General features: G+C 49.3%; 1 protein-coding gene across 1 annotated transcript in view; it reads right to left on the minus strand.

The window, feature by feature from the left end:
* Window positions 1-3,501: 3,501 nt before the first annotated feature.
* grik5 (glutamate receptor, ionotropic, kainate 5) overlaps window positions 3,502-26,851 on the minus strand; it is a 62,535-nt gene continuing 39,185 nt past the window's right edge. The window contains exons 9-16 of the mRNA XM_056286119.1: window positions 25,739-25,852; window positions 25,004-25,113; window positions 23,659-23,832; window positions 19,603-19,768; window positions 14,625-14,850; window positions 12,673-12,801; window positions 7,372-7,493; window positions 3,502-4,158 (exon numbers count right to left, since the gene is read on the minus strand). Of these exons, the coding sequence (XP_056142094.1) occupies window positions 3,502-4,158; window positions 7,372-7,493; window positions 12,673-12,801; window positions 14,625-14,850; window positions 19,603-19,768; window positions 23,659-23,832; window positions 25,004-25,113; window positions 25,739-25,852 (1,698 nt within the window). The remainder of the gene's footprint in view (window positions 4,159-7,371; window positions 7,494-12,672; window positions 12,802-14,624; window positions 14,851-19,602; window positions 19,769-23,658; window positions 23,833-25,003; window positions 25,114-25,738; window positions 25,853-26,851) is intronic.

Genomic DNA, 26,851 nt, shown 5'->3' on the forward strand with positions numbered 1-26,851 from the left:
CACCGCCCCCTTCAAATATCAAGAGATGAAAATCTACTTAAACATGTTAAATATAATTTAGTCACATAATGCAAATAATTATGAAATAAAAGTGTTTTTCAGTCTGTCAGCAGCATTAAATATTGGTTCCAAATGGTGTTTGGTTGATTTCTGTCTGAATACATATACTTCCTGAGTGAGGGGCACCGGCCAAACCATACCTTATGTAAGCTCTCAAACTTGTGGCGAGCAGGTGACCTGAGGCTGCTGTCTGATTGGTCTCTTCAGGTTTTCCATAGGGGCGCAGTTCTGTGCCGCCCCAGACACTCCCACTTTTATTGGCAGCGAATTGGTATCGTTTCAATGTTTTTTGAGCTAATGTGATTGGACAATTCTCGTGGCTGTCAATCATGTTCACACCCACCACCACGCCTCGTCTCGACTGTCAATCATCCACCGTCTACGAACCCTGATAAAAGCTATAGGCTACATTGTCCTTCTTAATAACTCTGTGACTGGGTGGACATTAAAGCAGCTGTCAGGTGTGCTACGCCAAGCTAAATTGTGCCCCCCCCCAAAAAAATGTTTAGCACCAGCCGCCACTGGTGACCACTAAGCTGTGCTTAAATCGATACGGCCATTTTCAGTTAGAGGAAGACTGTTTTCAAATGTAAGATCCCTACGGAAAGTCTGATCCATTTCGAAGGACTTACGGGCGAACGCGGATAATACACACGAATGCTCTAGTTTATTCAGTACGTGTAACTCAGCAACTTGCACAGTTTGTAATTCATATTTACAAGATGAACGTTTCACTCCAATTTAAAAAAAATTTTTTTTTTTGGTCACTTTGCCATTTAGGGTTTCCTTATACATAAAAGTAAACAAAAATGTTTGTGTTGTTGAGTGACCACTCACAGACGCACCTTTTGATTCGTTTTGTTGCCCTCCCTTCCCCCTATACATTCATATCAGCAGGTATCTCAGCGCTCCAGGGTCTCTCCGGCCCCCTCCTCCTCCTCCTTTCTCCCATGTGCCGTTTCTTTTTCTTTTTTTAAACTTATAAAAGGTCTCGATCGCCGTCCGCAAAACGCATCTTGCGCGGCGGCTGCATCTTACATGCGGCCAATGTTGCAAACGCGCCGATGGAGTCGAGGGGATCAGGGAAACAGATTATTGGAAAACAGAAAGACGTCTAAATCTACCACTCGGACAAGGACTGGATGGAGAATGTGTGTGTGTGTGTGTGTGTGTGTGCGGGTGTATACCGTGACCACTATGTAGACATGCTGACCTCTGATGCAGTGTCAGTGTTCTTAACACAAAAGCCGAAGAAGTAAAGCGATGACCACAGCCAAAAAAAAAAGAGGAAAAGATACATCAAGTGTAGGTCTGATGCTCCCGACAGCCGTTATTCACAAACGCGCTGCAAAACACTTGTTTTATCTGGCGCACAACAGCCCCAACGAACCTCTTCCTCTGCAAAATGCACCGTTGTATATTCCTGGTCGTGTCTACGGCATACGGGAATACCGCACTAATCTCTGCCAACATCAACTAAACACACACAATCCAGACCGGCGAGAAAACAGCCTTCTGGGGAGGGGGAGGGAGGGGGGAGACCAGCCACGGCGGCCAAATAATGTGTCTTCGTTAGCTTTTAACCCGGGCCTTTCACACAGCGTGACAGTGCTAAGGTAGAGATTGCCACGGTAACGGAGCACGCCGGACTCTCCGTTCCCCGCCCGGGCCAAAGTACCGTGTCTTCATCCGAATCCGTTTCCTCTGTTATACTGCACCCCCCCACCCCTCCACCCAAACACCACCAGCACCACCGAGCGCCCTGTCAATTAGCAGAGTAAATGGGCAATCACCAGCAGGTCTCTAAGGCGGTATCGACGGGGTTTTGTTCGGGCTGCGCCGAGTCTGTGACTCTGGCAGCAACCTCCGCTGTGGACGGCCAAGTCCTCCTGCTGATCTGAGAGGGCCAGACGGGAGGAGCGGCCCCCCTGGCAAAGGAACGACCCCCCCTAAAAGATGCCCGGAATTACCGGGCCAGGACGGCGCTAATGAGGGAAGTAGTCCAATTAGCGGGGTCTGTCATTCTGACGCAGCGGCATTGTTGGACCCCCGCCCTCCCCATCCTCCCCAACTCCACCGCCGCCTCCCATCTCCTCACCTTCTGCACCTCCCTATTGGCTTCTATGTTTTCCAGCTTTCATTCACCCTGTTTCTCTTTGTGTGGTGTGCGAGCAGAGGTGGGGAAAAACAAACCAAAACAAAACAGGAGAAGACTCGCGGTGTCTGCGGACAAGTGGGAACGCTGAGCTCATCCTGACTTCCTCTTCCTCTTCGTCACCGTCACATCATCACACATTGCTGAATAAGGTGATATTTGTGTCTACACAGCCTCTGCCAGCGGGCAATGGCAACCGACTCACACACACACACACACACACACACACACACACACACACACACACACTGGGTGAATAGAGACAGACTAACATGTCTGTCTCTATTCACTACAGACAGACATGTTTATCTTTCCACACAACTTCCTTTCCCTTTGCACGCCATTTTGACGGACGCGTGCCCCTCCCCCCTCCCCCCGGACCCTTTTCTCCATCTTACGCGGCGCCTTTCTCACAAACTGCTGCGGGGTGCAGGGAGGGGAACAAACATCTTCCGCACAATAAAAGCCTCGGGTCCAAACTTCCCTAGTATGTTATAATCCACCGTATTTGTCACAAATGGTCTTTGTTTTTTTTTGTTTTTTTTTGTCCTCTGAAACAAACCCCCACTAAAAACAATGGTAACAAAACAAGAAGAGACAACAAAAGTAAAACAACAGGAAGTAAAACAACAGGAAGTAACTCTCTGGCCAGTTTGAAAGTCTTGGCTGTTGGTTTTTAGATCGCGTACGGAGAAAGTGTTTCTTCCGTCAAGTGGTAGTTTGCCCTGCGATGAGCGTCCGTGGGTGGGGAAAGCGAAAGGTGAGAAGGGGGAGCAAGAGAGACAACGAGGAAGGAGAGAAAACGTAGGGAACTAACAGCACCACCAGAACGTTGTTGTTTTCATATCTGCTTCCCCTCGGACGCTCGGTCTCGTTTTGGCTCCGTCCAAATCGAACCGGTCTTCGGTGCGGATGGCCGCCGGGAGCCGCCGGGAGCCGCCAGGAGCCGGCGTCCCAGTAAAGCCAGTCACAGAGCTGTCTCAAAGCATGGTGGGAGCCAGCGAGATAGACGGTGTCGTTGTAAACCCGACGTTCGAGTTTTTCCAACAGTTTTCTCGGTGTCCCGTTAAACGGTCGTCTCATTTCCCACCTACCGACCTCCCCGAGTTCAGCTCTGTTTGTCCTCTCCGTCCCTCCTCCGTCTACCTCTCCTTTGTTCCCTCATAAATTCCACTTATGAAGATGAATAGAGTCTCTCTAAGCAGCTCAAATCTCCCTCGACTCTGGTAACGTTCCTCTCCAGCCTTCACCCCCCCACCTCCTCCACCTCCTATGGGTCTCTAAGTTCAGTCCTGATCTCCCAGGAGGTCTGTGGCATTGCTGTTCGGAGGAGGTGCTATGGACCGCGGAGTGTGAGGCGGTGGGCTGTGATGGAGCCGCCTTGGGCTGGGACCTCCGCCGCCCTCGCTGTCTGTGTTGGAAGAGGACGGGGGCGGTGGTGGGGGCAACCTGGGGAGGGGCGCAGAAGAGGGCGGTATCCTTGTGGTGGTTGATCCCAAACTGGTGCCCGTTCTCAAGCTTTGGATCCTCCGACACTCCTGGCAGATTCTCACATGGGTGCAGTCGCGGGAGCGCAGCATTACCGGGGTGGGGGCTGGCGCTGGGGGGGGTGGGGTAGTGTTGGCCCCAAGTGGGTCATCCAGGATGCGCTGGGGCCCGGGACCCAGGTCTGAAGGCCCTGTTCCTCCTCCTTCACCTCCTCCTCCTCCTCCTCCCCCTGCCCCTGCTCCACCTGTCAGGGGCCCGGCGCCACTGTAGAGTTTGCCATTGCTGAGGCGCATCTCCCGGACCAGGCGGAGGGGCCGCGGGGCGCCCAGGGCAATGCGTGTGGGGTGACGCAGGGCTGCTGAGCTGCTGAGGGGCCGACGCCGGCGGGAGCGAGAGCTCTTCTTACAGGAGACGGCGTTTCTGAACTCGGTGAGCATCTCCTGACAGACAGACACCTGGAGGAGAGAGGGAAGGAAGGAAGGTAGGAAGGTAGGAAGGAAGGAAGGTAGGTAGGAAGGAAGGAAGGAAAGTAGGTAGGTAGGTAGGAAGGAAGGTTGGAAGGAAGGAAGGAAGGAAGGTAGGTAGGTAGGTAGGAAGGAAGGAAGGAAGGAAAGTAGGTAGGTAGGAAGGAAGGTTGGAAGGAAGGAAGGAAGGAAGGTAGATAGGTAGGTAGGTAGGTAGGTAGGAAGGAAGGTTGGAAGGAAGGTAGGTAGGTAGGTAGGTAGGAAGGAAGGAAAGTAGGTAGGTAGGTAGGAAGGAAGGTTGGAAGGAAGGAAGGAAGGAAGGAAGGAAGGTTGGAAGGAAAGAACAAAGGACGGAAAGAAGAAAGGGAGGGAGGGAGGGAGTAAGGAAAGGAAAGAAGAAAAGAAGGGGGCAAAGAGGGGGGAGGGATGAGGGAATGAAGGATGGAAGGGAGGGAGAGGGGAATGAGGGAGGAAAGAAGGAAGGAAGGTTGGAAGGAAGGAAGGAAGGTAGGTAGGTAGGTAGGGAGGGAGGGAGGGAGGGAGGGAGGGAGGGAGGAAGGTAGGTAGGTAGGGAGGGAGGGAGGAAGGGAGGGAGGGAGGGAGGGAGGAAGGTAGGTAGGTAGGGAGGGAGGGAGGGAGGGAGGGAGGGAGGGAGGGAGGGAGGTAGTTAGGGAGGAAGGGAGGGAGGAAGGGAGGGAGAGAGGGAGGAAGGAAGGAAGGTTGGAAGGTTGGAAGGAAGGAAGGAAGGAAGGTAGGTAGGTAGGTAGGTAGGTAGGTAGGTAGGTAGGTAGGTAGGTAGGTAGGTAGGTAGGGAGGGAGGGAGAGAGGGAGGAAGGGAGGGAGAGAGGGAGGAAGGAAGGAAGGTAGGTAGGTAGGTAGGTAGGTAGGTAGGTAGGTAGGTAGGTAGGGAGGGAGGGAGGGAGAGAGGGAGGAAGGGAGGGAGAGAGGGAGGAAGGAAGGAAGGTTGGAAGGTTGGAAGGAAGGAAGGAAGGTAGGTAGGTAGGTAGGTAGGTAGGTAGGTAGGTAGGTAGGTAGGTAGGTAGGTAGGGAGGGAGGGAGGGAGAGAGGGAGGAAGGGAGGGAGAGAGGGAGGAAGGTAGGTAGGTAGGTAGGTAGGTAGGTAGGTAGGTAGGTAGGTAGGTAGGTAGGTAGGTAGGTAGGTAGGTAGGGAGGGAGGGAGGGAGGGAGGGAGAGAGGGAGGAAGGGAGGGAGAGAGGGAGGAAGGAAGGAAGGTTGGAAGGTTGGAAGGAAGGAAGGAAGGTAGGTAGGTAGGTAGGTAGGTAGGTAGGTAGGTAGGTAGGTAGGTAGGTAGGTAGGTAGGTAGGTAGGTAGGTAGGTAAGTAGGTAGGTAGGGAGGGAGGGAGGGAGGGAGGGAGGCAGGGAGGGAGAGAGGGAGAGAGGGAGGAAGGAAGGAAGGAAGGTTGGAAGGAAGGAGCAAAGGACGGAAAGAAGAAAGGACAGGAGGGAGGGAGAAAGGAAAGGAAAGAAGAAAGGAAGGGGGGAGGGATGAGGGGATGAAGGATGGAAGGGAGAGAGAGGGGAATGAGGGATGAAAGAAGGAAGGAAGTGAAGGGGGAAGGAAAGGAAGAGAGGGAGGGAAGAGGAAAAGAAGGGAGGATTTGAGGAAAGGCGAAAAGGGAGGGAGGGTGGGATGAGGGAAAGCAGGACAGAAGGGAGGGAAAAGGGAATGATGGAGGAAAGAAGGAGGGGAAGGGAGGGAGGGAGGGAGGGAGGGGAAGCGGAAGGAGGGGGAGGGAGGAAGTTGGGAGGGCCGATGGAAGGAAAGTAGAAAGAAAGGGAGGGATGATAGGAGGAAGGAGAGAGGAGAGGAGGTAGGAGGGGGGGCCACAGAAGCAAAGTAGACGGACAACAGGATACGACAGTGGGGCGGGGGGGTGGGGCGGGGGGGTGGGGGGGGCAAAACAGAGATACGGGGGCAGGAGAGGGGCAAAAAAGAAAGGAGGAAAAGCGAAACAAGACCGAGGCAGAAAGGACAAAAAACGGTGAGGTGTGATAAAGAGTCGGAGACAGTTGCAAAAAAGAGAGGGGAAAAGGGGGTACCGGAGATCGACAGACGGAGAGGTGGCGTTAAAACCAGGAGTGAGGAGACGACGGGGTAGGATGTGGAGATGGATAGAGATCCAAGGAGCAGAGAGAAGTTATTACATTTCAAACACACAAAACGCCAAAAAATGTCGTTTTAATAAATGGGCGCTTCATAATGGCACTATGAACAGACAGGCAGGCCTGCAAACTGAGGTGCAAACAGACAGATGTAGATACCCACACACACACACACACACACGGCGCCCCCTACACAAATGTCTCAAGCGCACTCGCACACCACGCAAAGAAACACCCCCCCCCCGCGTTCAAACGTTGAAGATGGATGGACACACACACCCGTCTCAAAATGAGAGTAAAGAGAAGAAAAACAAAAAGATCACGTGCTCACATAAACAGAAACAGTACTCATTATCGGAGAACAGACACTGATGGCCAAATGAGAGGAGGTGTGTGGTGGAGAGAGAGAGAGAGCGAGAGAGAGAGAGCGAGAGAGAGAGAGAGAGAGAGAGAGAGAGAGAGAGAGAAGAAGAAGAAGAAGAAGAAGACGCACGGTGAGATGGGCGAGAGGTAATCCAAGAATGGAAACGAAGAATACCAGCGTACATGTGAGGCATGTAAAAGAAGATACATCATGACATTTAATGCCAGAGGAAAGAGATCACACTACTTCTTCATGCAAGCAAATATTGGCATAGCATCTCAATATTTCTTATCCGTAACATCACGTTTAGCTCGCATCCACTACACAACTACTGACACACGGTCCGACACCAACACTTGGAGGAGCACGGTGACTCGGGTACAAGTAGGTCATGCAGCTGACAGCAAATACTACCTCTTTTGTTAACAAATTCGTACAGTAGGTCTGCCTTTTTTTTCCTCATTGCACATGCACATAACACATGGAACCCCCAACAGTAAAGCGCACAATGCAAAGAGTTCAACACAAGAGTAAAAGTGCAAATGGTGGCAGAAGCTGCAAATAAAAACAAACTCGCACACTCGCGCACACGCACACACACACACACACTCGCACGCGCGCAATGTACCACGACACAAGCGGAAGTGTTGGCGGGTTGCCATGGGGACCTACTGGGGTGTGTCTGTGGGGTCGGCGAGGGCAGGTATGGGGGCGTACCTCATCGGTCTCAGCCGTGCGGCGCGTGGACCAGACGAACTCCATGATGGCCACGAACACGGCGATGATGAGGCCGCAGATCAGCACCACGAAGATGCCGCCGATGTTCTCCATGCCAAGGCCTGGGAGAGGGCCACAGGAAAGGTGATCAAATACATACACACATGTACTGGTGCATGTACACACACACACACACACACACATTAGATTAGATAAATATCATCTAATGAAACAAACTACTGTATTTTACTTTCAGTAAGACTCGTAAGTAGTATTCTCTCTCTGTCATTTAGACGACTGAAAGAGAATACTACTTCTGTACTGATGCCTGTAGCCTATTGTCAGAAATAGTACTGTACCACAATGCCAGCTGCTTCAAATACTTCAAACAGGAATTTCAAAATAGATTAAAGGTTACAGTAACATCCCTCAGTGTTGCCTTAAGCACATCTTAATAACAGCAGGCCGATGCTGAAAAATGAGAGTAAGCATAGGCCAGTTTTTAAGTATCACGGAGGTAAGCTAAAAATGTATTAAGAGATTTCCTGAATAACCTTGGTTTGCCACATTTTTCTCCACGTATGAAAGACTTCCGTACCTTCATTCTCTAATAATGACCACGTTAATCGGGCTGTTTGATCGCAATAACCGGATTCTTTCAACAGCGTTAATGTAGGAATGATTTCCTCTGGCGATATTTGATCAGTGTAAACAGTTGATCACTATGAACAGTTACAGCTGTACATGTTCTGTGCAGATATATGATAAAAAAAAAAAAAACAATGTGGAAAATGAAGTACGATATTTCCTGGGCTTTAAGTCACTGTTTTTTTATTTGTCTTGCAAACAATATTCCAAAGCAACTCACACAATGTAATTTTGTTGGACGAATACACTGCATTTCAACTAAGGCCGCTAGATGGGACTAGTTAACCTTGTGACTCAATTGAAAATACTTTACTAGAAGACTGCATTGGGATTGGGATCCCGCGGGATGCAAGCCTCATGGAAACAGGTGGTTACAACTTTGCTGTGGGTGGGAGCAGGCGGTGAAAAAAATAAGCTGCGGGTCCCGGGATTAAGCTAGCGCTAACTAGAAACATGGAGTCAACAAATGAAGTTGAAAAGAAGATCATAGCAGAACGCAATATAGCTGCGTTGTCTCTACAAAGTGGGAAATGCCAAGGCAGGACCAGATGGATATCCTTCTGAGTTTTATAAAAAAAAAATTGGCACAAGCTAGCCCCTTTATTAATGGATATGTTTAATGAATCGCTCCATTTAGGTTGCCTTCCTCAAACTCTTACCCAAGCCTCCATTTCCCTTCTCTTGAAGAAAGGCAAAGATCCCTTAGCCTGCACCTCCTACCACCCAATAAGCTTGTTAAATATTGACTTTAAATCGTTATCAAAACTGCTGGCGCTACAACTGGAATCTATTTTCCCATCTATTATCTCTTCGGACCAAACAAGGTTTATTCAAGATAGGCATTCCTTCTCCAAACTTAGACACCTGTTTAATACAATCTATAATGTCGCCACCTCTAATACCCATGAAGCTTTGATATCTTTGCATGCTGAGAAGGCATTTGAGAGAGTGAAGTGGGATTACCTTTTTGATACTTTAGAGAGATTTGGTTTTGGGAGACATTTTATTTCTTGGATTAAGCTACTCCTGTCCACAAGCCTCAGTCAGGACAAATAGTATTCAATCTGATTATTTTCGCCTTTATCGCTCCACAAGATAGGGTTGTCCTCTGAGTCCAATATCATTTGCAGTTGCCATTTAACCCCTTTCGATAGCACTCCAATCTAACCCCCATATTACAGGCATTTAGAGACAGAACAGAACCGAAGGTCTCCCTTTACGCAGATGACTTCCTTTTATATGTTTCGAACTTGCCTATCTCTGTCCTGCTGCCCTTGCCACTCTTCAATCGTTTGGTCAAATATCTGAATACAAATTGAACTTAAACAAAAGTGAGATGTTTCCTATTAATACAGCTGCTAAGAATGATCCTTTACACAATTTACCCTTTAAAATTGCCCAATATAGCTTTACATACCTTGAAGTCCATATTACACAAATTTGAAAACCTCTCCAAAGCTAACTTTACCCCCTTATTGGCCAGAATCTGAGAAGAACATGAACGTTGGTCTGTGCTCAATCTTTCTTTAGTTGCGCGAGTCAATTCCATTAAAATGAATAGTCTTCCCCAATTCTCCTACTTGTTCAAATGCATATCGCTTTTCTTTCCTCAGAACTTCTCCTGTAAAGTGGACAGCCTGATCTTGGAGTTTATCTGGAATAAGAATGTTCTTAGGCTGCGTAAACATTATATGCAAAGGCCTAGGCCACTTGGAGGATTGGCTTTACCGAATCTCAGGTTTTATAATTAGGCAGACAATATTAGGATTTTTAAATACTGGCTTCAATATGAGGCCTCTGATCCTTCCCCGACATGGCTGGTTATAGAGGCAAACGCCACCGAACCGGTATCACTGAAGGCTCTGGTGCACTCTCTTATTCATTCTTCTACTTCTCCCTATACTAAAAATGTAATTGTTAAAACCTCTCTTAGGATCTGGGTTCAGTTTAAGCGCCATTTTGGTCTACAGTCATTTTCTACCTATGCCCCATTAGCTGCTTATTATTTTTTCTCTCCTTCCCTGGCAGACCGTGCTTTCATAATTTGGTCAAATCTTGGTATTAATACTTTTAAAGACTTGCATATTGATAAGGTTTTTGCATCCCATCAGCAACTTTCAGACAGATTTTCACTACCTAGGCAACATTTTTTTCAGATAGTTACAGGTCGATAGCTTTGCCCATGTTTCCCAACCTACCTAAGATTCTATTCTAGATGGTTTTCTGACACCGGTCCCAACCCTGAAAGGCTCAATTTCATATACATGTACAACCAAATTAATCTTTTGCATCCAGGGTCATTAAACTCTATAAAAACCCTTTGGGAGAAGGATCTGGGGTGGTAATACCAGAGGAAGTTTTGGCAGAGATTTTAGAATATGTACATGGATCATCTATTTGTGCAATACATGGTCCTACTCAGTGTAAAGTAGTACACCATACTTACTACACTAAGGCTTGGTTGTCTAAGATCTATGACGGTGTATCACCAGCCTGTGATAGGTGTCAGCAATCCCTGCAAACCTCATACACATGTTTTGGCTTTGCCTATCCCTACATAATTGCTGGACAGAGATTTTCAATACCCTACCTGAGATAATTGGGGGGGAAAATAGAGCCAAAATGCTCTCAGTGCTTTGTTTGGGATCTCCTCCCATTGCCTTCTCTCTCTAAATCCAAAAATTATGCTTTAGCTTTTGTCACCCTACTGGCTTAATCTTGACCAAGTGGAAATCAACTGTATCGCCCTCTCATACCATCTGGATAAGAGACATCCTCTATTTTCTTAGATTGGAAAAATCAGATGTTAATTAAATGGCTACTCCAATAAATTTAGGAAAATATGGTGTCCATTCTTTCAATTTGTTCAGAAGATGAATTTCCCTTTTATCCCTGATTGAAGCAGTTTTTGCGGTGTAGAGGGGTATTAATATTGAGTTTGTTGTGACGTCGGTGATATGCTGCTGCACTGACTATTAGTGTCCATTACTGACATTGTTTATTATTAGCTGACTGGTGGTTTTATTTTTATTATTTTTATCTTTTTTGTTTGTTTATGGTTGGGTTATGTTTGTTTATTTTCTTAGTTTCTGTAAGTTGTTATGGCGTTTAGCAATAAGTGAATTGTCAATTTTTTTATAATGTCTCTTTATAGAGGGAATATATACTTTTTTACTCTTTATAATGCTCTGAAAATACAATGCTTTAAATGCTCTGATGACACAATTGTACGTTTTTTGCAAAAACAAATAAAATTTTTAAAAAAAAGGATCAAGGCAGGTCATTACAAAACAAAAGAAAAGCAAGGCAAGTTCGACATTCGGCAAACACTTCCCAGTTGTTACTGACAAAGACGGAAACAAACTGGAATTTGTTGGTTGCGACAAATGTGCAAAAGTACTGATCTACAACGGGGACAAATCTGGCACCTCTGGGTTGCGTCAACACACCTGCTCCGTTCTCCCCGCTCAAAAATGGCTCTCCTTCAAAGATATAGCACTTCTGCCTGCACGTAAACTTAAACAAGATACTACCGAGACGTGTCGCGTTTCATCACTCAGCTGAGTTGAGTGATGAAACGTATCTGTCAATAAACATTGTATCCAGATAAACTGATTCAGCCTTCTTTGAACTTCAGCAAACAAACAACCACAGTGAACAACACGTTCTAAAATAATAAGTAAAATAAATGAACAAATAAACAAATAAATAAATGATGTTATTTTGCCCTAGAATAGGTGTACCTGTTGCACCAGAATAACTAATTATTGCACTCGTATGAATGGAATTATGCACTAGAAAGCAATTTTGCTATGTTATTACTGACAGGTGGGCATCGCTTTCTTAATACTCATAGTACAGTAAAATAACGTGTTTCCCCTGCAGGACGGGAGAAGACACATGATCGGTGGGACTCTACTGTGCAGGTGTGACAGGTCAGAATGTTTGCGGGTGCGGGCGGGAGTGGACACACACATTGCGGGAACAGGCAGTAATGGTCAGAAATCCAGCGGGAGCGGGATTAAGAAAAACAGTCCGGCACAGGGCTCCAAACTGTACCACCATATAAATGCAATTTATACACTGAAGTGACTTATAGATGTTTTTTTCCTCACAACAACACGTTTTTTGTTTGTTTGTTTTTTGTTTGCTGTGAGACATACTCCAGTGGGACTTGTAGTCCGGGAAATACGATATTTTCCCCACCCCAGTCACCATGACAACCTTTTAAATTGCAGGATAAGTGGATAGAGTAATAACAAAAATGGCCAGTGTTCAAAAATTAGTCTGTTTTTCAGAATTACTCTTAATCTCTTGATACAATTTTTTTTTATCAACTGCAAGGACATGCTTGCACACAAAAACATGCATGTGGAGACGATTTCGTCTTCATTGTTTATTAACACAAGGGCGCACACACACACACACACACACACACACACACACACTCTATCCAATAAAATCTCCATTATGCACCACCTGAGACAAACAGCAGACATTTGGGGCAGTAGATTGTACTAAGCACCCTTCACAATGACATTAGGTAGCACATTAGCCATTAGCTTGACTGTAGGGGAGAGTGAGGAGACTAATAAGGGGGGACGTCAGGGACAAAAAGAGGAACAAGGATACTGAGAGCGGCAGTTAACTGACCCTTGGCACGGTGGTCCTCCTCTTTGGGACACTGGCCCCCCTCCCACCACCTCCTCTTCAGGATCTCCAGCCTGTTATTCTCCTGCAGCTGGAGGATGGCCAGCGTGAGCTCATCTCTGAACGGAGAGCCTGGCGGATGACAGGAGAAGGATTTAGAGAACAATTGGAGGAAGAGGAGGAGGGTTAGAGGATGGAGAGCTAGCCGGGGAAACGGGAGTGAGGCGACGGAGTGACATAGAGGTGGTACAGAGGGGATCGGATGGTACAGTTGCAATGTCAAGATGGTCGTGAGTGGCCGCGCTGTGAGAATAAAGAGAGGATTAAGGAGAGATGAAGAGCAAGATTACAACGACAGCCGGTAAGTCTCTGGTCAGAGAGCATAGACAGTATAGAGGGATGATCGGGAGGGAGATAACAGACTTGGAGAGCTTACTGTAAGTATGTGCTTATAAGCAGAGACTGTAGTACTGTAATGGCTTGAAAACAGACTGGCCCACATAACAGAAAGACCCTCCCTTGCCCCCCCCCCCAACACTTATTTTTGGAAAGACTTTTTTGTTTTTGGAAAGAAAAACTTTGTATTTGACAACATCCACCCATCCATTATCCGAACCGCTTATCCTGCTCTCAGGGTGGTGGGGACGCTGGAGCCTATCCCAGCAGTCATTGGGCGGCAGGCGGGGAGACACCCTGGACAGGCCGCCAGGCCATCACACAGGGCCCACACAGGCACACACGGAGAGAACATGCAAACTCCACACAGAGGACGACCCCGGGACGACCCCCGAGGTTGGACAACCCCGGGGGCTCGAACCCAGGACCTTCTTGCTGTGAGGCGACCGCGCTAACCACTGCGCCACTGGGCTGCCATTTTAAATGATCAACTATGAGACGATCATTCGAAGGAAAATGAAATTTGAAAAATGTTTCAAAGAAAATAGAAAATAAAACGCGATCCGATTCTTAACGAATGAGCTGGTCAAACCAAAGAAGCAACAGATTGAATATCTAAATAAGAAAATGAGATTAAACTGTAGCCTACATGTTACTTTCTAACACCACTTAACCGTCTCGCTGTGGGGAGACCTGGAGCGCACAACCTGCAGACACGCACCTTGTACATGCACGACTGGCGCAGCTTGCTGTCGTGAATAAGGGAGGACATTTGAAAGTGTAGTCCTCGGATGTGAGACGGCCCCGCTTTATCACATGTCATTTACAACACAACACAACAGCAACAACATCTTACATTCAGGTCAATATGATAATTAACAACTCAGTTTTAATGAAGAGTGATGCCAAGTGCCTCTTTCAAATGCCCCCCCCCTTCCCTACCATGTATCCCTGCAGCGGGTTTCTCTTTCTCCATTCCCTCTCTCTTTTCTCCTTCCTCTCTCCTCCTCTCTCCACTCCCTCTTCCGCCCATGCCTCCCCAGCCTTCCTTTCCTATGTCCATTATCGCTCTTTAACTATTCGGTCGCAATTCGGTCTCCTCCACCAGTGGTGTAGCGGTGCCAGTGCCATCTACCTATCGCTCTCTCTTTCTCTCCCTCACTCTCTCTCCCGCTTCCCTTTTCTCTCCCTCTCTGGCTTCCTCTCTTCCTTCACCATCCCACCTCTTTCTCATTGTCCCTCCTCTCCTCCCTTACCCCCTCAAATCTCTTTTTTATCTATCTATCCGTCTGTCTGTCTGTCTGTCTGTCTATCCATCTCCCTCTACTTTTCCATCTATCTCCCTCTCCTTCTTCCTCTCTCCCTCTCTTGCTCCCCTTCATCCTCCCACCTCCTTCTCATTGCCCCTCCTCTCCTCCTTTACCCCCCCACTCGCCTGTCTATCTAGCTAGCTAGCTAGCTAGCTATCTCTCTACTTTTCCATCTACCTCACTCTCCTTCATCCTCTCTCCCCATCTCCCTCCCTCCCTCCCTCCACCTGGCACTCCCTCTCTCCTCACCCAGTGGCATGCCGATGCCGTATCCCTTGGTGTCCAGCAGGCCTCCGATCTGGGTCAGGTTACAGTTGAGGCCCCGGTGGTACTCGTTCATGGTGCTCTCCATCAGGAAGGCGTACTTGGAGTTGAGCACGCGGGCGATGCCCTCCTCGGTGCTCTTCACGAACACGCTGGGCTGCTTGGAGTGCATGTAGTTCCACATCCGCTGGTACGTCTGGTACCGCGAATTCTGGGGAGGAGACGAGGAGAAGGAGACGCCCTCCCATCACAGACCATGTGGAGGTTGCGAAGAGAGATATCTGTGTGTGTGTGTGCCGTGTTTATCCGTCTTTGCGGGGACCAAATGTCCTGATGAATAGTAAACTCATGAACCCCCAACCCAGCGGGGGCGTTTTTGGGGTACCAGTGAGAATAAAAGATCATTTCTGGGCCGGGGGTGAAGTTTAAGGCCGGGATTTACAACTGAGGTTACAGTTAAGCACAGGTCTGGTATTAAATGTGGACATTAAAATTACACTCGGGGTAAGGTTAGGGGTTACGGTAAGGTTTAAATATGGCTTATTGGGGGGTGGGGTGGGGGGTATTCAGTTTAGAGTTTGAGTTGGGGTTATGGTTAAGGGGTTAACTTTAGGTTTTGGGGTTGGCGAAATATGACCCCCCCCCATTTTTTTCTCCCCAATCGTATCCGGCCAATTACCCCCCACTCTTCCGAGCCGTCCCGGTCACTGCTCCACCCCCTCTGCCGATCCGGGGAGGGCTGCAGACTACCACATGCCTCCTCCCATACATGTGGAGTCACCAGCCGCTTCTTTTCACCTGACAGTGAGGAGATTCACCAGGGGGACGTAGCGCGTGGGAGGATCACGCTATCCCCCCCCCAGTTCCCTTTCCCTCGTGAACAGGTGCCCTGACCGACCAGAGGAGGCGCTAGTGCAGCGACCAGGACACATACCCACATTCCGCTTCCCACCCGCAGACGCGGCCAATCGTATCTGTAGGGACGCCCGACCAAGCTGGAGGTAACACAGGGATTCGAACTGGCGATCCCCGTGACGGTAGGCAATGGAATAGACCACCACACCACCCGGACGCCCGGCAAAATATGATTTTGACTAAAACATAGATTTTCAGTCCCCACGACGATAGGCTATCAGACGAGTGTGTGTGTGTGTGTGTGTGTGTGTGTGTGTGTGTTTTCCAACATTTATCAGATGGAGGCCGGCAGGAATCAGGAGGGAGGAAGGGAGAGAAAGGGGGAAGGTAAACACAGCCAGGCAAACAGGACGGGGGAGACCGACGCAGCAGGGGAGCAAAGAGAGACGAGGAGGAGCACAACTGTAAACAGAGGAGAAGTCGGGGACGGGAGAGGAGCAGGAGAGAGGGCGGAAAGTAAGGGGGATGGATTAGCTGCTAATGATGTAAGCGATGCATCATCTTGGAAAAACAGATGGAGGATGAAGCAGCACATGGCACGCGGTACTGAGCAGAACAGGGCACTCGGTACTGAGCAGAACACGGCACACGGTACTGAGCAGGACACGGCACGCGGTACTGAGCAGGACAGGGCACTCGGTACTGAGCAGAACACGGCACGCGGTACTGAGCAGGACACGGCACGCGGTACTGAGCAGAACAGGGCACTCGGTACTGAGCAGAACACGGCACGCGGTACTGAGCAGGACACGGCACGTGGTACTGAGCAGGACACGGCACGTGGTACTGAGCAGAACACGGCACGTGGTACTGAGAAGAACACGGCACGCGGTACTGAGCAGAACACGGCACGTGGTACTGAGCAGAACACAGCACGCGGCACTGAGAAGAACACGGCACGTGGTACTGAGAAGAACACGGCACGCGGTACTGAGCAGGACATGGCACTTGGTACTGAGCAGAACACGGCACACGGTACTGAGCAGGACACGGCATGCGGTACTGAGCAGAACACGGCACGTGGTACTGAGCAGGACATTGCACGTGGTACTGAGAAGAACACGGCACGTGGTACTGAGCAGCACATGGCACTCGGTACTGAGCAGAACACGGCACGTGGTACTGAGCAGGACACGGCACGTGGTACTGAGCAGGACAGGCACGCGGTACTGAGCAGAACACGGCACGTGGTACTGAGCAGAACACAGCACGCGGCACTGAGAAGAACACGGCACGTGGTACTGAGCAGCACATGGCACTCGGTACTGAGCAGAACACGGCACACGGTACTGTGCAGGACACGGCATGCGGTACTGAGCAGAACACGGCACATGGTACTGAGCAGGACATTGCACGTGGTACTGAGCAGGACACGGCACGCGGTACTGAGCAGGACAGGGCACGCGGTACTGAGCAGAACACGGCACGCGGTACTGAGCAGAACACGGCACGTGGTACTGAGCAGAACACGGCACACGGTACTGAGCAGAACATGGCACGTGGTACTGAGCAGCACATGGCACTCGGTACTGAGCAGAACACAGCACGCGGTACTGAGCAGAACACAGCACGTGGTACTGAGCAGGACACGGCACGTGGTACTGAGCAGGACAGGGCACACGGTACTGAGCAGAACACGGCACACGGTACTGTGCAGGACACGGCATGCGGTACTGAGCAGAACACGGCACATGGTACTGAGCAGGACATTGCACGTGGTACTGAGCAGGACACGGCACGCGGTACTGAGAAGAACACGGCACGTGGTACTGAGCAGAACACGGCACGCGGTACTGAGAAGAACACGGCACGTGGTACTGAGCAGAACACGGCATGCGGTACTGAGCAGGACACGGCACGTGGTACTGAGCAGAACACGGCATGCGGTACTGAGCAGGACACGGCACGCGGTACTGAGAAGAACACGGCACGTGGTACTGAGCAGAACACGGCACGTGGTACTGAGCAGAACATGGCACGCGGTACTGAGCAGGACACGGCACTCGGTACTGAGCAGGACACGGCATGCGGTACTGAGCAGGACACGGCATGCGGTACTGAGCAGAACACGGCACGTGGTACTGAGCAGGTCACGGCATGCGGTACTGAGCAGAACATGGCACGTGGTACTGAGCAGGTCACGGCACGCGGTACTGAGCAGAACACGGCACGCGGCACTGAGAAGAACACGGCACGCGGTACTGAGCAGGTCACGGCCAGCTCAGAAACAGGATTAAGTGTTTTTGTGTACAATTACACACTGTATCTGAGAGTGATGTGCGAGGAGAAGAGAGGAGAGAGAGGGAGGCTGCTGTGCTGTCATGTAAGAGGGCATGCATTGTCTGAGTGTGTGTGTGTCTGAGTGTGTCTGAGTGTGTCTGAGTGTGTGTGTGTGTGTGTGTGTGTGTGTGTGGATTAAGTATAGTGAGAGGTAATAATGCTCACCCTAAATTCTCCCACACGACTCCCCTTCTCGTGTCCCTACACTGGCTCCCAGTAGCTGCTCACATCCAGTTTAAGACTCTGGTGCTGGCCTACAGGGCAGTGAAAGGAGCAGCTCCTTCCTATCTCCAGGCCATGGTCAAGCCCTACACCCCCCCCCCCCCGCCCGACCACTTCGCTCTGCTGCCTCGGGACGCCTCGTTGCCCCGTCGCTCAGAGGCCCCTGCTGCCGATCGACCCGGTCCCGGCTCTGTTCTGTCCTGGCCCCACAGTGGTGGACTGAACTCCCCACTGATGTCAGGACAGCGGAGTCGCTGCTCATCTTTCAGCGCAGGTTGGAAACTCCCCTCTTTAAGAACTACTGCCCTGTTACTTGCTCGTAGCTCTTACTGTATTCACTCGTTTAAAAACAAAAATCTCTTTCTTGCACTTTTACTTTAGCACTGGTTTTGCTCTTAGATGTTGGTTTAGATGCACTTCTGACCTCTGATGACTGGTAGTTCTCCTGATCTCCTACGTTACATGACGCACTTACTGTAAGTCGCTTTGGATAAAAGCGTCGGCTAAATGACTGTAATGTCATGTCATGTCATGTCATGTGGTGTCATGCAATGTCATGTAGTGTCATGCAATGTCATGTAATGTCATGTAGTGTCATGTCATGTAATGTCATGTCATGTAGTGTCATGCAATGTCATGTAGTGTCATGTCATGTCATGTAGTGTCATGTCATGTAGTGTCATGCAATGTCATGTAGTGTCATGTCATGTCATGTAGTGTCATGTCATGTCATGTAATGTCATGTCATGTAGTGTCATGCAATGTCATGTAGTGTCATGTCATGTCATGTAGTGTCATGTCATGTCATGTAATGTCATGTCATGTAGTGTCATGTATTAAAACATCAAGAACGGCTCGTGTAAGCAAATGGAACCACTGAGTTTCTTCTGTCCTCACAAACAGCTTGTGAACCACATGTGTTTAGCAAAGGCACCCATAGATTTGCTTACACACACACACACACACACACACACACACACGGGTGCATGCACACACACATACACGGGTGCACGCATACGCACTTTCACACACACACACACACACACACACACACACACACTCTGACTGGTGCACAGCTGTTCCTAATGCACACACATAAATAATTCTCATACAATATATATACAGTTGGCATTCCCACATGCAGCCACACACACACACACACACACATACACACACACACACGTGCACGCGCACACGTTGACAAACACAGATGCCACACAGATGCCTGCAGCAGTATCATAAGCAAACACAGGCAGTCAGCCACTAAACACAAACACCATGAAGACAACAGCAGAGTAGCTGCGAGACACGGCGGCAATATGAGGACAACCGGTCACTCCAGGCGGTCTCTCACACACACACACACACACAGTAACGAGCATCACGAGGCCCAGCTGCCAGCAACAGAGGAACAGGTGCTTGTCAGTCTTCAGAACCAGTCCAGCGTCCATCAAACGCGGGGACGCGTGCTGGCGTGGGCCCGCGGATGTGCGGGAGCCAGATGCTGGAAGCCGGACGCGGCGGCGGCGGCGGCGGCGGGTCGTACCATAAAGAAAGTCATGGTGCTCCCTCCGTGGATGGTGCCGTACTCGATGTTGGTCTGGTCGGCCAGGTCGTCCGGGGACTCGATGGGAACCTCCATCCGCTGGACGGTGAGGAAGGCCGCCAGGTTGGCCGTGTAGGAGGAGATGATGATGAGGGTGAACGCCCACCTGCGGGATGCGAGACAGATTTAGTGTGCCGCCACCTCGTCATAGAAAGGGAAACGGCGAGAGATGGCGAGAGATGCAGGGGGACGAGCAGGAGTTTCGCCAGGGGGCTGTAGCGCGTGGAAGGATCACACTATCCCCCTCCCCCCAGTTCCCCCTCCCCCCTCGACAGGTGCCCCGACTGACCAGAGGAGGCGCTAGTGCGGCGACCGGGACACACACCCACATCCGGCTTCCCACCCGCAGACCCGGCCTATTGTGTCTGTAGGGACGCCCGACCAAGCCGGAGGTAACACAGGGATTCGGACCGGCGATCCCGGTGTTGGTAGGCAACAGAATAGTGTGTTATCATGTGCACTAGTGTGTTATCATGTACACTAGTGTGTTATCATGTGCACTAGTGTGTTATCATGTGCACTAGTGTGTTATCATTTACACTAGTGTTATCATGTATACTAGTGTGTTATCATGTACACTACTGTGTTATCATGTATATTATTAGTGTGTTATCATTTACTAAAGTGGGTTATCATGTATATTATTAGTGTGTTATCATTTACACTAGTGTTATCATGTGCATTAGTGTGTTATCATTTACACTAGTGTGTTATCATGTGCACTAGTGTGTTATCATGTATACTAGTGTGTTATCATGTATACTAGTGTGTTATCATGTATATTATTAGTGTGTTATCATTTACACTAGTGTTATCATGTGCACTAGTGTGTTATCATTTACGCTAGTGTGTTATCATTTACACTAGTGTGTTATCATGTACGCTAGTGTGTTATCATTTACGCTAGTGTGTTATCATGTGCACTAGTGGGTTATCATGTGCACTAGTGTGTTATCATTTACACTAGTGTGTTATCATGTGCACTAGTGTGTTATCATGTATACTAGTGTGTTATCATGTACGCTAGTGTGTTATCATGTACACTAGTGTGTTATCATTTACACTAGTGTGTTATCATGTGCACTAGTGTGTTATCATGTATACTAGTGTGTTATCATGTATACTAGTGTGTTATCATGTATATTATTAGTGTGTTATCATTTACACTAGTGTTATCATGTGCACTAGTGTGTTATCATTTACGCTAGTGTGTTATCATGTACGCTAGTGTGTTATCATGTGCACTAGTGTGTTATCATGTGCACTAGTGGGTTATCATGTGCACTAGTGTGTTATCATTTACACTAGTGGGTTATCATGTATACTAGTGTGTTATCGTGTATACTAGTGTGTTATCATGTATATTATTAGTGTGTTATCATTTACACTAGTGTGTTATCATGTATATTATTAGTGTGTTATCATGTATACTAGTGTGTTATCATGTGCACTAGTGTGTTATCATGTACACTAGTGTGTTATCATGTACGCTAGTGTGTTATCATGTATATTATTAGTGTGTTATCATTTACACTAGTGTGTTATCATGTATATTATTAGTGTGTTATCATTTACACTAGTGTGTTATCATGTATATTATTAGTGTGTTATCATTTACACTAGTGTGTTATCATGTATATTATTAGTGTGTTATCATGTATACTAGTGTGTTATCATGTACACTAGTGTGTTATCATGTACACTAGTGTGTTATCGTGTGTTATCATGTACACTAGTGTGTTATCATGTACACTAGTGTTATCATGTATATTATTAGTGTGTTATCATGTACACTAGTGTGTTATCATGTGCACTAGTGTGTTATCATGTACACTAGTGTGTTATCATGTGCACTAGTGTGTTATCATGTACGCTAGTGTGTTATCATGTGCACTAGTGTGTTATCATGTGCACTAGTGTGTTATCATGTACGCTTGTGTGTTATCAAGTACACTAGTGTGTTATCATGTGCACTAGTGTGTTATCGTGTACACTAGTGTGCTATCATGTACGCTAGTGTGTTATCATGTACACTAGTGTGTTATCATGTACACTAGTGTGTTATCATGTGCACTAGTGTGTTATCATGTATATTATTAGTGTGTTATCATTTACACTAGTGTGTTATCATGTACACTAGTGTGTTATCTATAAGGGGCCTGACTCATAGGTCCTACAGGCTTGTGGAGAGAAGTTTCTGTTTTCTTAGCGGTCCGGCACCGGCTCCGTCCCGGAGTTTCTCCGGGTCGCACAGGCTCATCGGGCTGGCTCGGATAACCTTGTCGCCTTTCCTCTGTTTCTCTCCAGCCTTCGGAAGGGGCGTCCATGGGTGTGGTGGGTCACCCGTCCCTCAGCGAGAGTCCACCTGGAGTGCGGCTCGGCCCTCCCGTTGGTTTTACAAGACCGCGGACCGGTTTAGGGCTCAACCGGGCCCAAGGTTTTATCTTCAAGCTTAGTCTCCTTTAGGCTGGAGGATTTCGATACCGTGTCCGTATTTGTGCTTTTACTTTAGCACTGGTCGTGCTCTGAGATGCTTGTTTAGAGAGAAGATGCACTTGTGACCTCTGATGACTACTAGTTTCCCTGGTTTCCTACGTTAAGTGATGTAAGTTGCTTTGGGAAAAGCGTCGGCTAAATGACTGTAATGTAATGTAATGTAATAGACAGCCATGCCACCCGGACGGCCACATATTCTGATATGATAATAACGAATCTTGCATCGTCAGGTCTTCATGGGTAAATCCTTGTGGAAACAAGATAATAACGTGGTTCTGGGTGACTGTGGAGGTTTGTTCACATGTTCTGTTCTTACAGTGTGTTAACAGCTCAGCGGGACAAACTTGAGCACGTTACACATTTGAAATTTCAGAAATTCCATAACTTCCCCTTGCCAAGTAGCTCGTATTCTAGTACTTCATGTTTATGACCTACTCGTGATCCCTCTCGCTGGTTTCCTTCCTCTAACTTGCGCTTTTCTGCCCCGGCTCTTCTCTTTACAGACGTTCACCGTACGGTACGAGGGCTCTCATCTCAGCGTCCCTCATTAATGGCTGGTTGATGGTTCCACCACCGCGTCAGCTGTTAAGAGCTGTGCATCACCGCCGCCGCTGCATGAAACCCTTTCAACACCGCCTGTGAACGAGACGTGACCGTCCCCGTCCTCTCCCCGTGTCTGCTGAGACGCTCTGCTGTCTAATAAAACACAAACGCCGTCAAAATGACCTTGAATATGGAAGGACGGTGTGTATTTGAATGACTGCATGAGCTGGGAGAAGATCACACTTACTTACTTTACTTACTTAGCTAAAGCTAAACTGCCCCCCCCCCTAAAAATATTTAGTACCAGCCGCCACTGCTAAGGAGTGAATGCAGTCAATGAGGGTCCTGGCAAGTATAGAAAAACAAACATGGGGGCATCCAGGTGGCGTGGCGGTCTATTCCGTTGCCTACCAAAACGGGGATCGTCGGTTTGAATCCCCGTGTTACCTCCGGCTTGGTCGGGCATCCCTGCAGACACAACCGGCTGTGTCTGCGGGTGGGAAGCTGGATGTGGGGTTGTGTCCTGGTCGCTGCACTAGCGCCTCCTCTGGTGGGTCGGGGCGCCTGTTCAGGGGGGAGGGGGAACTGGGGGGAGGGGGGGGATAGCGTGATCCTCCCACGCGCTACGTCCCCCTGGTGAAACTCCTCACTGTCAGGTGAGAAGAAGCGGCTGGCGACTCCACATGTGTGGGAGGAGGCATGTGGTAGTCTGCAGCCCTGCCCGGATCGGCAGAGGGGGTGGAGCAGCGGCCGGGACGGCTCGGAAGAGTGGGGTAATTGGCCGGATACAATTGGGGAGAAAAAGGGGGCGGGGTAGCATGTGTGCACACAGAGACACACATGGACACACCGTTGAGCAGACAAACATGAACTCACTCACAACCTGCACGGACACAGAACAAAGCACACACGCACAAAGCCTGTAGACACACAACACACTCACAAACGGTCACTTACCAAACCCCGCTCACACATCTCGTGGACAGGGCTCTGGGCATGATCTCCGAGCCCTGCTGCATGAAGCCCCCCACCGGGAACCACAGGCTGTTTCCAAGTGTGTACTGGTTCTCCAGCATATCTCGGCGCTCTCGCAGGCACGGGTGGGGGTTGTACCACTCGTAGGGGCTCAGCCTGGTCGAGAAACGAGGGTGAAGCGTGACCTTTATTGTTCGACCCGCAGCAAAGCATCGCCCAACACATCCCCACGCCGCCAATCAATCGCCCGCCCATCCGTTATCCGAGCCGCCTATCCTGCTCAGTGGCGCCCTAAGGGGGTATAATCTTCTGAAGATTCTAAGGGCGCCAGACTAGAGGGGGCGCCACAACGGTGCTCGAGAATATTGAAAAGAAAAAGAAAACACTCAGTTTTAAAAAAATCAGCCATTCTTCAGGAGTGTTATTAAAATGGCATAATGATTTAAAACGTACATTGAAATGGTTTGTTTGTAAAACATTTTTTTTTTTAAATCCAGTTGACAGCATCTGTTTTGAACCCCGACCCTCCCCCTAAATGGTTTAGTCCACGTCTCAGTTTTGTCGAAGACCTCTCTGATTCGCGATCCACAGGAAGGAGCCCACAGGTTCAGTCTGGGCTATGGTGGTACCTCATCACCTTTCTGTTAAGAGCGTTTTATATGTAAATTTGTCAAACTAAGAAGATGGGTCCCTTACTGGAGAAGCTGTTGATGACGGGATTGTTGGGGCAAGCCGGTAGCACGGGATGAAGGTAGAGGAAGGGGTTTAATGTTTAGAAAAGTCAGGAAAATAATTACTTGATTAATTAAATAAATAAAGGGTACTCAGTCATATTCTTTATAGGGGCGCAAAATCCCTGGCGGCACCCCTGATCCTGCTCTCAGGGGCACGGGGGATGCTGGATCCTATCCCAGCAGTCATTGGGCAGCAGGCGGGGAGACACCCCTGGACAGGCCGCCAGGACATCACACAGGGCTCACACACACACACACACACACACACACACACACACACACACACACACATACACACACACACATACCTAGGGACAATTTAGTATGGCCGAGTCACCTGACCTACATGTCTTTGGACTGTGGGAGAAAACCCACGTAGACATGGGGAGAACCTGCAAACTCCACACAGAGGACGACCCCCAAGGTTGGACTACCCCGGGGCTCGAACCCAGGACCTTCTTGCTGTGAGGCGACTGCGCTAACCACCGCGCCGCCCCCGATCAATCATCCTATTCCTCAAATCTCCCAACATGCCGCGAGATCAGAGTCGACGGAGCGCAGACGTGAAAGCGTGCGTGGCGTGACGTACTGACCTGGCCGCTAGGAAGAGGACACAACTGACAGCCAAGTAGGCAAGCAGCATGAAGAGCCACACAGCTGGAGAGAAGGGATCTAGGAAGGAGAAGTAGCCCGGTTTCCTTCCCTGGAAGAGAGAGAAAGAGGGAGACAGAGAGAAAGAAGCAGACGGACACTAAGACACGAGACTTAGACCCGGACACAAGGTCACACAGGCAGGTTTTTTTTTAAATTCAGAGTTTTACAACGAAGCAGTCAGGGTTAGTCCCCTCTGCACCACAAGGGGGCAGTGTCCTTCTCTGCACTCGGTTGTGAGGTCTGCATTGCTTTGATTTGCTAATGCTACAATCCATAAACGCTCTGTTTCACAATGCTCCTCTTCCTTCAGCTCCTTGGCGGGGGACCAAAACCTCATTAGCAATGTAAAGCTGCCACCGGTACACACTTACAATACTCCCACTGCGCAGTGACTTCCATTATATCCGCAGATCGCGGCGTGTACTTACAGTGCACGGTGAAAACTAAACGTACGGGGAATACCTAACGCCGTCCAAACACCAGGAAAAAAGAATATGGTTCGAATTCCTCGTGCGCGCCATCCCTGCCAATGTAGACCCAGCGAGATCCAGCTGATCTTTTGCGATCCCGCGGGCTTAAATGCGGTTCAGACAGCAGAGCCGGAATTCAATTCGGCGCCCCGGAGCCAGCAGAGCTTGGCGGGCGCCCCCTGACCCCAAGTAACAGCCGCTCACCAGTTGAACTCTGTACAAGATGCTGATTCCAAGCGTCATGAACGGCTTAGAGAAGTCGATAACTTTCTCCCTCTCTGACGTGATGGTGAAGGCCGCTACCGCCAGATCGGCTTTCTGTAGAAACGACAGAGAGAGAGAGAGAGAGAGTGAAAGAGAGAGAGAGAGAGAGGGCCAGAGAGAGAGACAGAGAGGGAGAGAAAGAGAGCAAGCAAGAGAGACAGAGAGGGAGAGTGAGAGGGAGTGAGAGGGAAAGAGAGAGAGCGAGTAAGTGAGAGAGAGCAAGCAAGAGAGAGCGAAAGAGTGAGAGAGAGAAAGAGAGAGAGAGACAGAGAGCGAGAGACAGAGAGCGAGAGAGAGAGAGAGCGAGAGAGAGAGAGCGAGAGAGAAAGAGAGAGCGAGAGACAGAGATAGTGAGATAGCAAGAGATCGAGAGAGAGAGAGAGCGAGAGACAGAGAGGGAGAGTGAGAAAGAGGGAGAGAGAGACAGAGAGAGAGACAGAGACAGAGAGGGAGAGAGAGAGAGGGCCAGAGAGAGAGACAGAGACAGAGACAGAGAGGGAGAGAGAGAGAGAGAGAGGGCCAGAGAGAGAGACAGAGACAGAGAGGGAGAGAGAGACAGAGACAGAGAGGGAGAGAGAGAGACAGAGAGGGCCAGAGAGAGAGACAGAGACAGAGAGGGAGAGAGAGAGAGAGAGAGGGCCAGAGAGAGAGACAGAGACAGAGAGGGAGAGAGAGAGAGAGCAAGCAAGAGAGACAGAGAGGGAGAGTGAGAGGGAGCGAGAGGGAAAGAGAGAGAGCGAGTAAGTGAGAGAGAGCAAGCAAGAGAGAGCGAAAGAGTGAGAGAGAGAAAGAGAGAGAGAGACAGAGAGCGAGAGACAGAGAGCGAGAGAGAGAGAGAGAGAGAGAGCAAGAGAGCGAGAGCAAGCGAGAGAGAGAGAGAGCGAGAGACAGAGATAGTGAGATAGCAAGAGAGCGAGAGAGAGAGAGTGAGAGACAGAGAGCGAGAGACAGAGAGCGAGAGAGAGAGAGCGAGAGAGAGAGCGAGAGCGAGCGAGAGAGAAAGAGAGAGCAAGAGAGCGAGAGCAAGCGAGAGAGCGAGAGACAGAGAGAGCG

This window comes from Lampris incognitus, chromosome 9 (assembly GCF_029633865.1).
Source record: "Lampris incognitus isolate fLamInc1 chromosome 9, fLamInc1.hap2, whole genome shotgun sequence".
Taxonomy (NCBI): domain Eukaryota; kingdom Metazoa; phylum Chordata; class Actinopteri; order Lampriformes; family Lampridae; genus Lampris; species Lampris incognitus.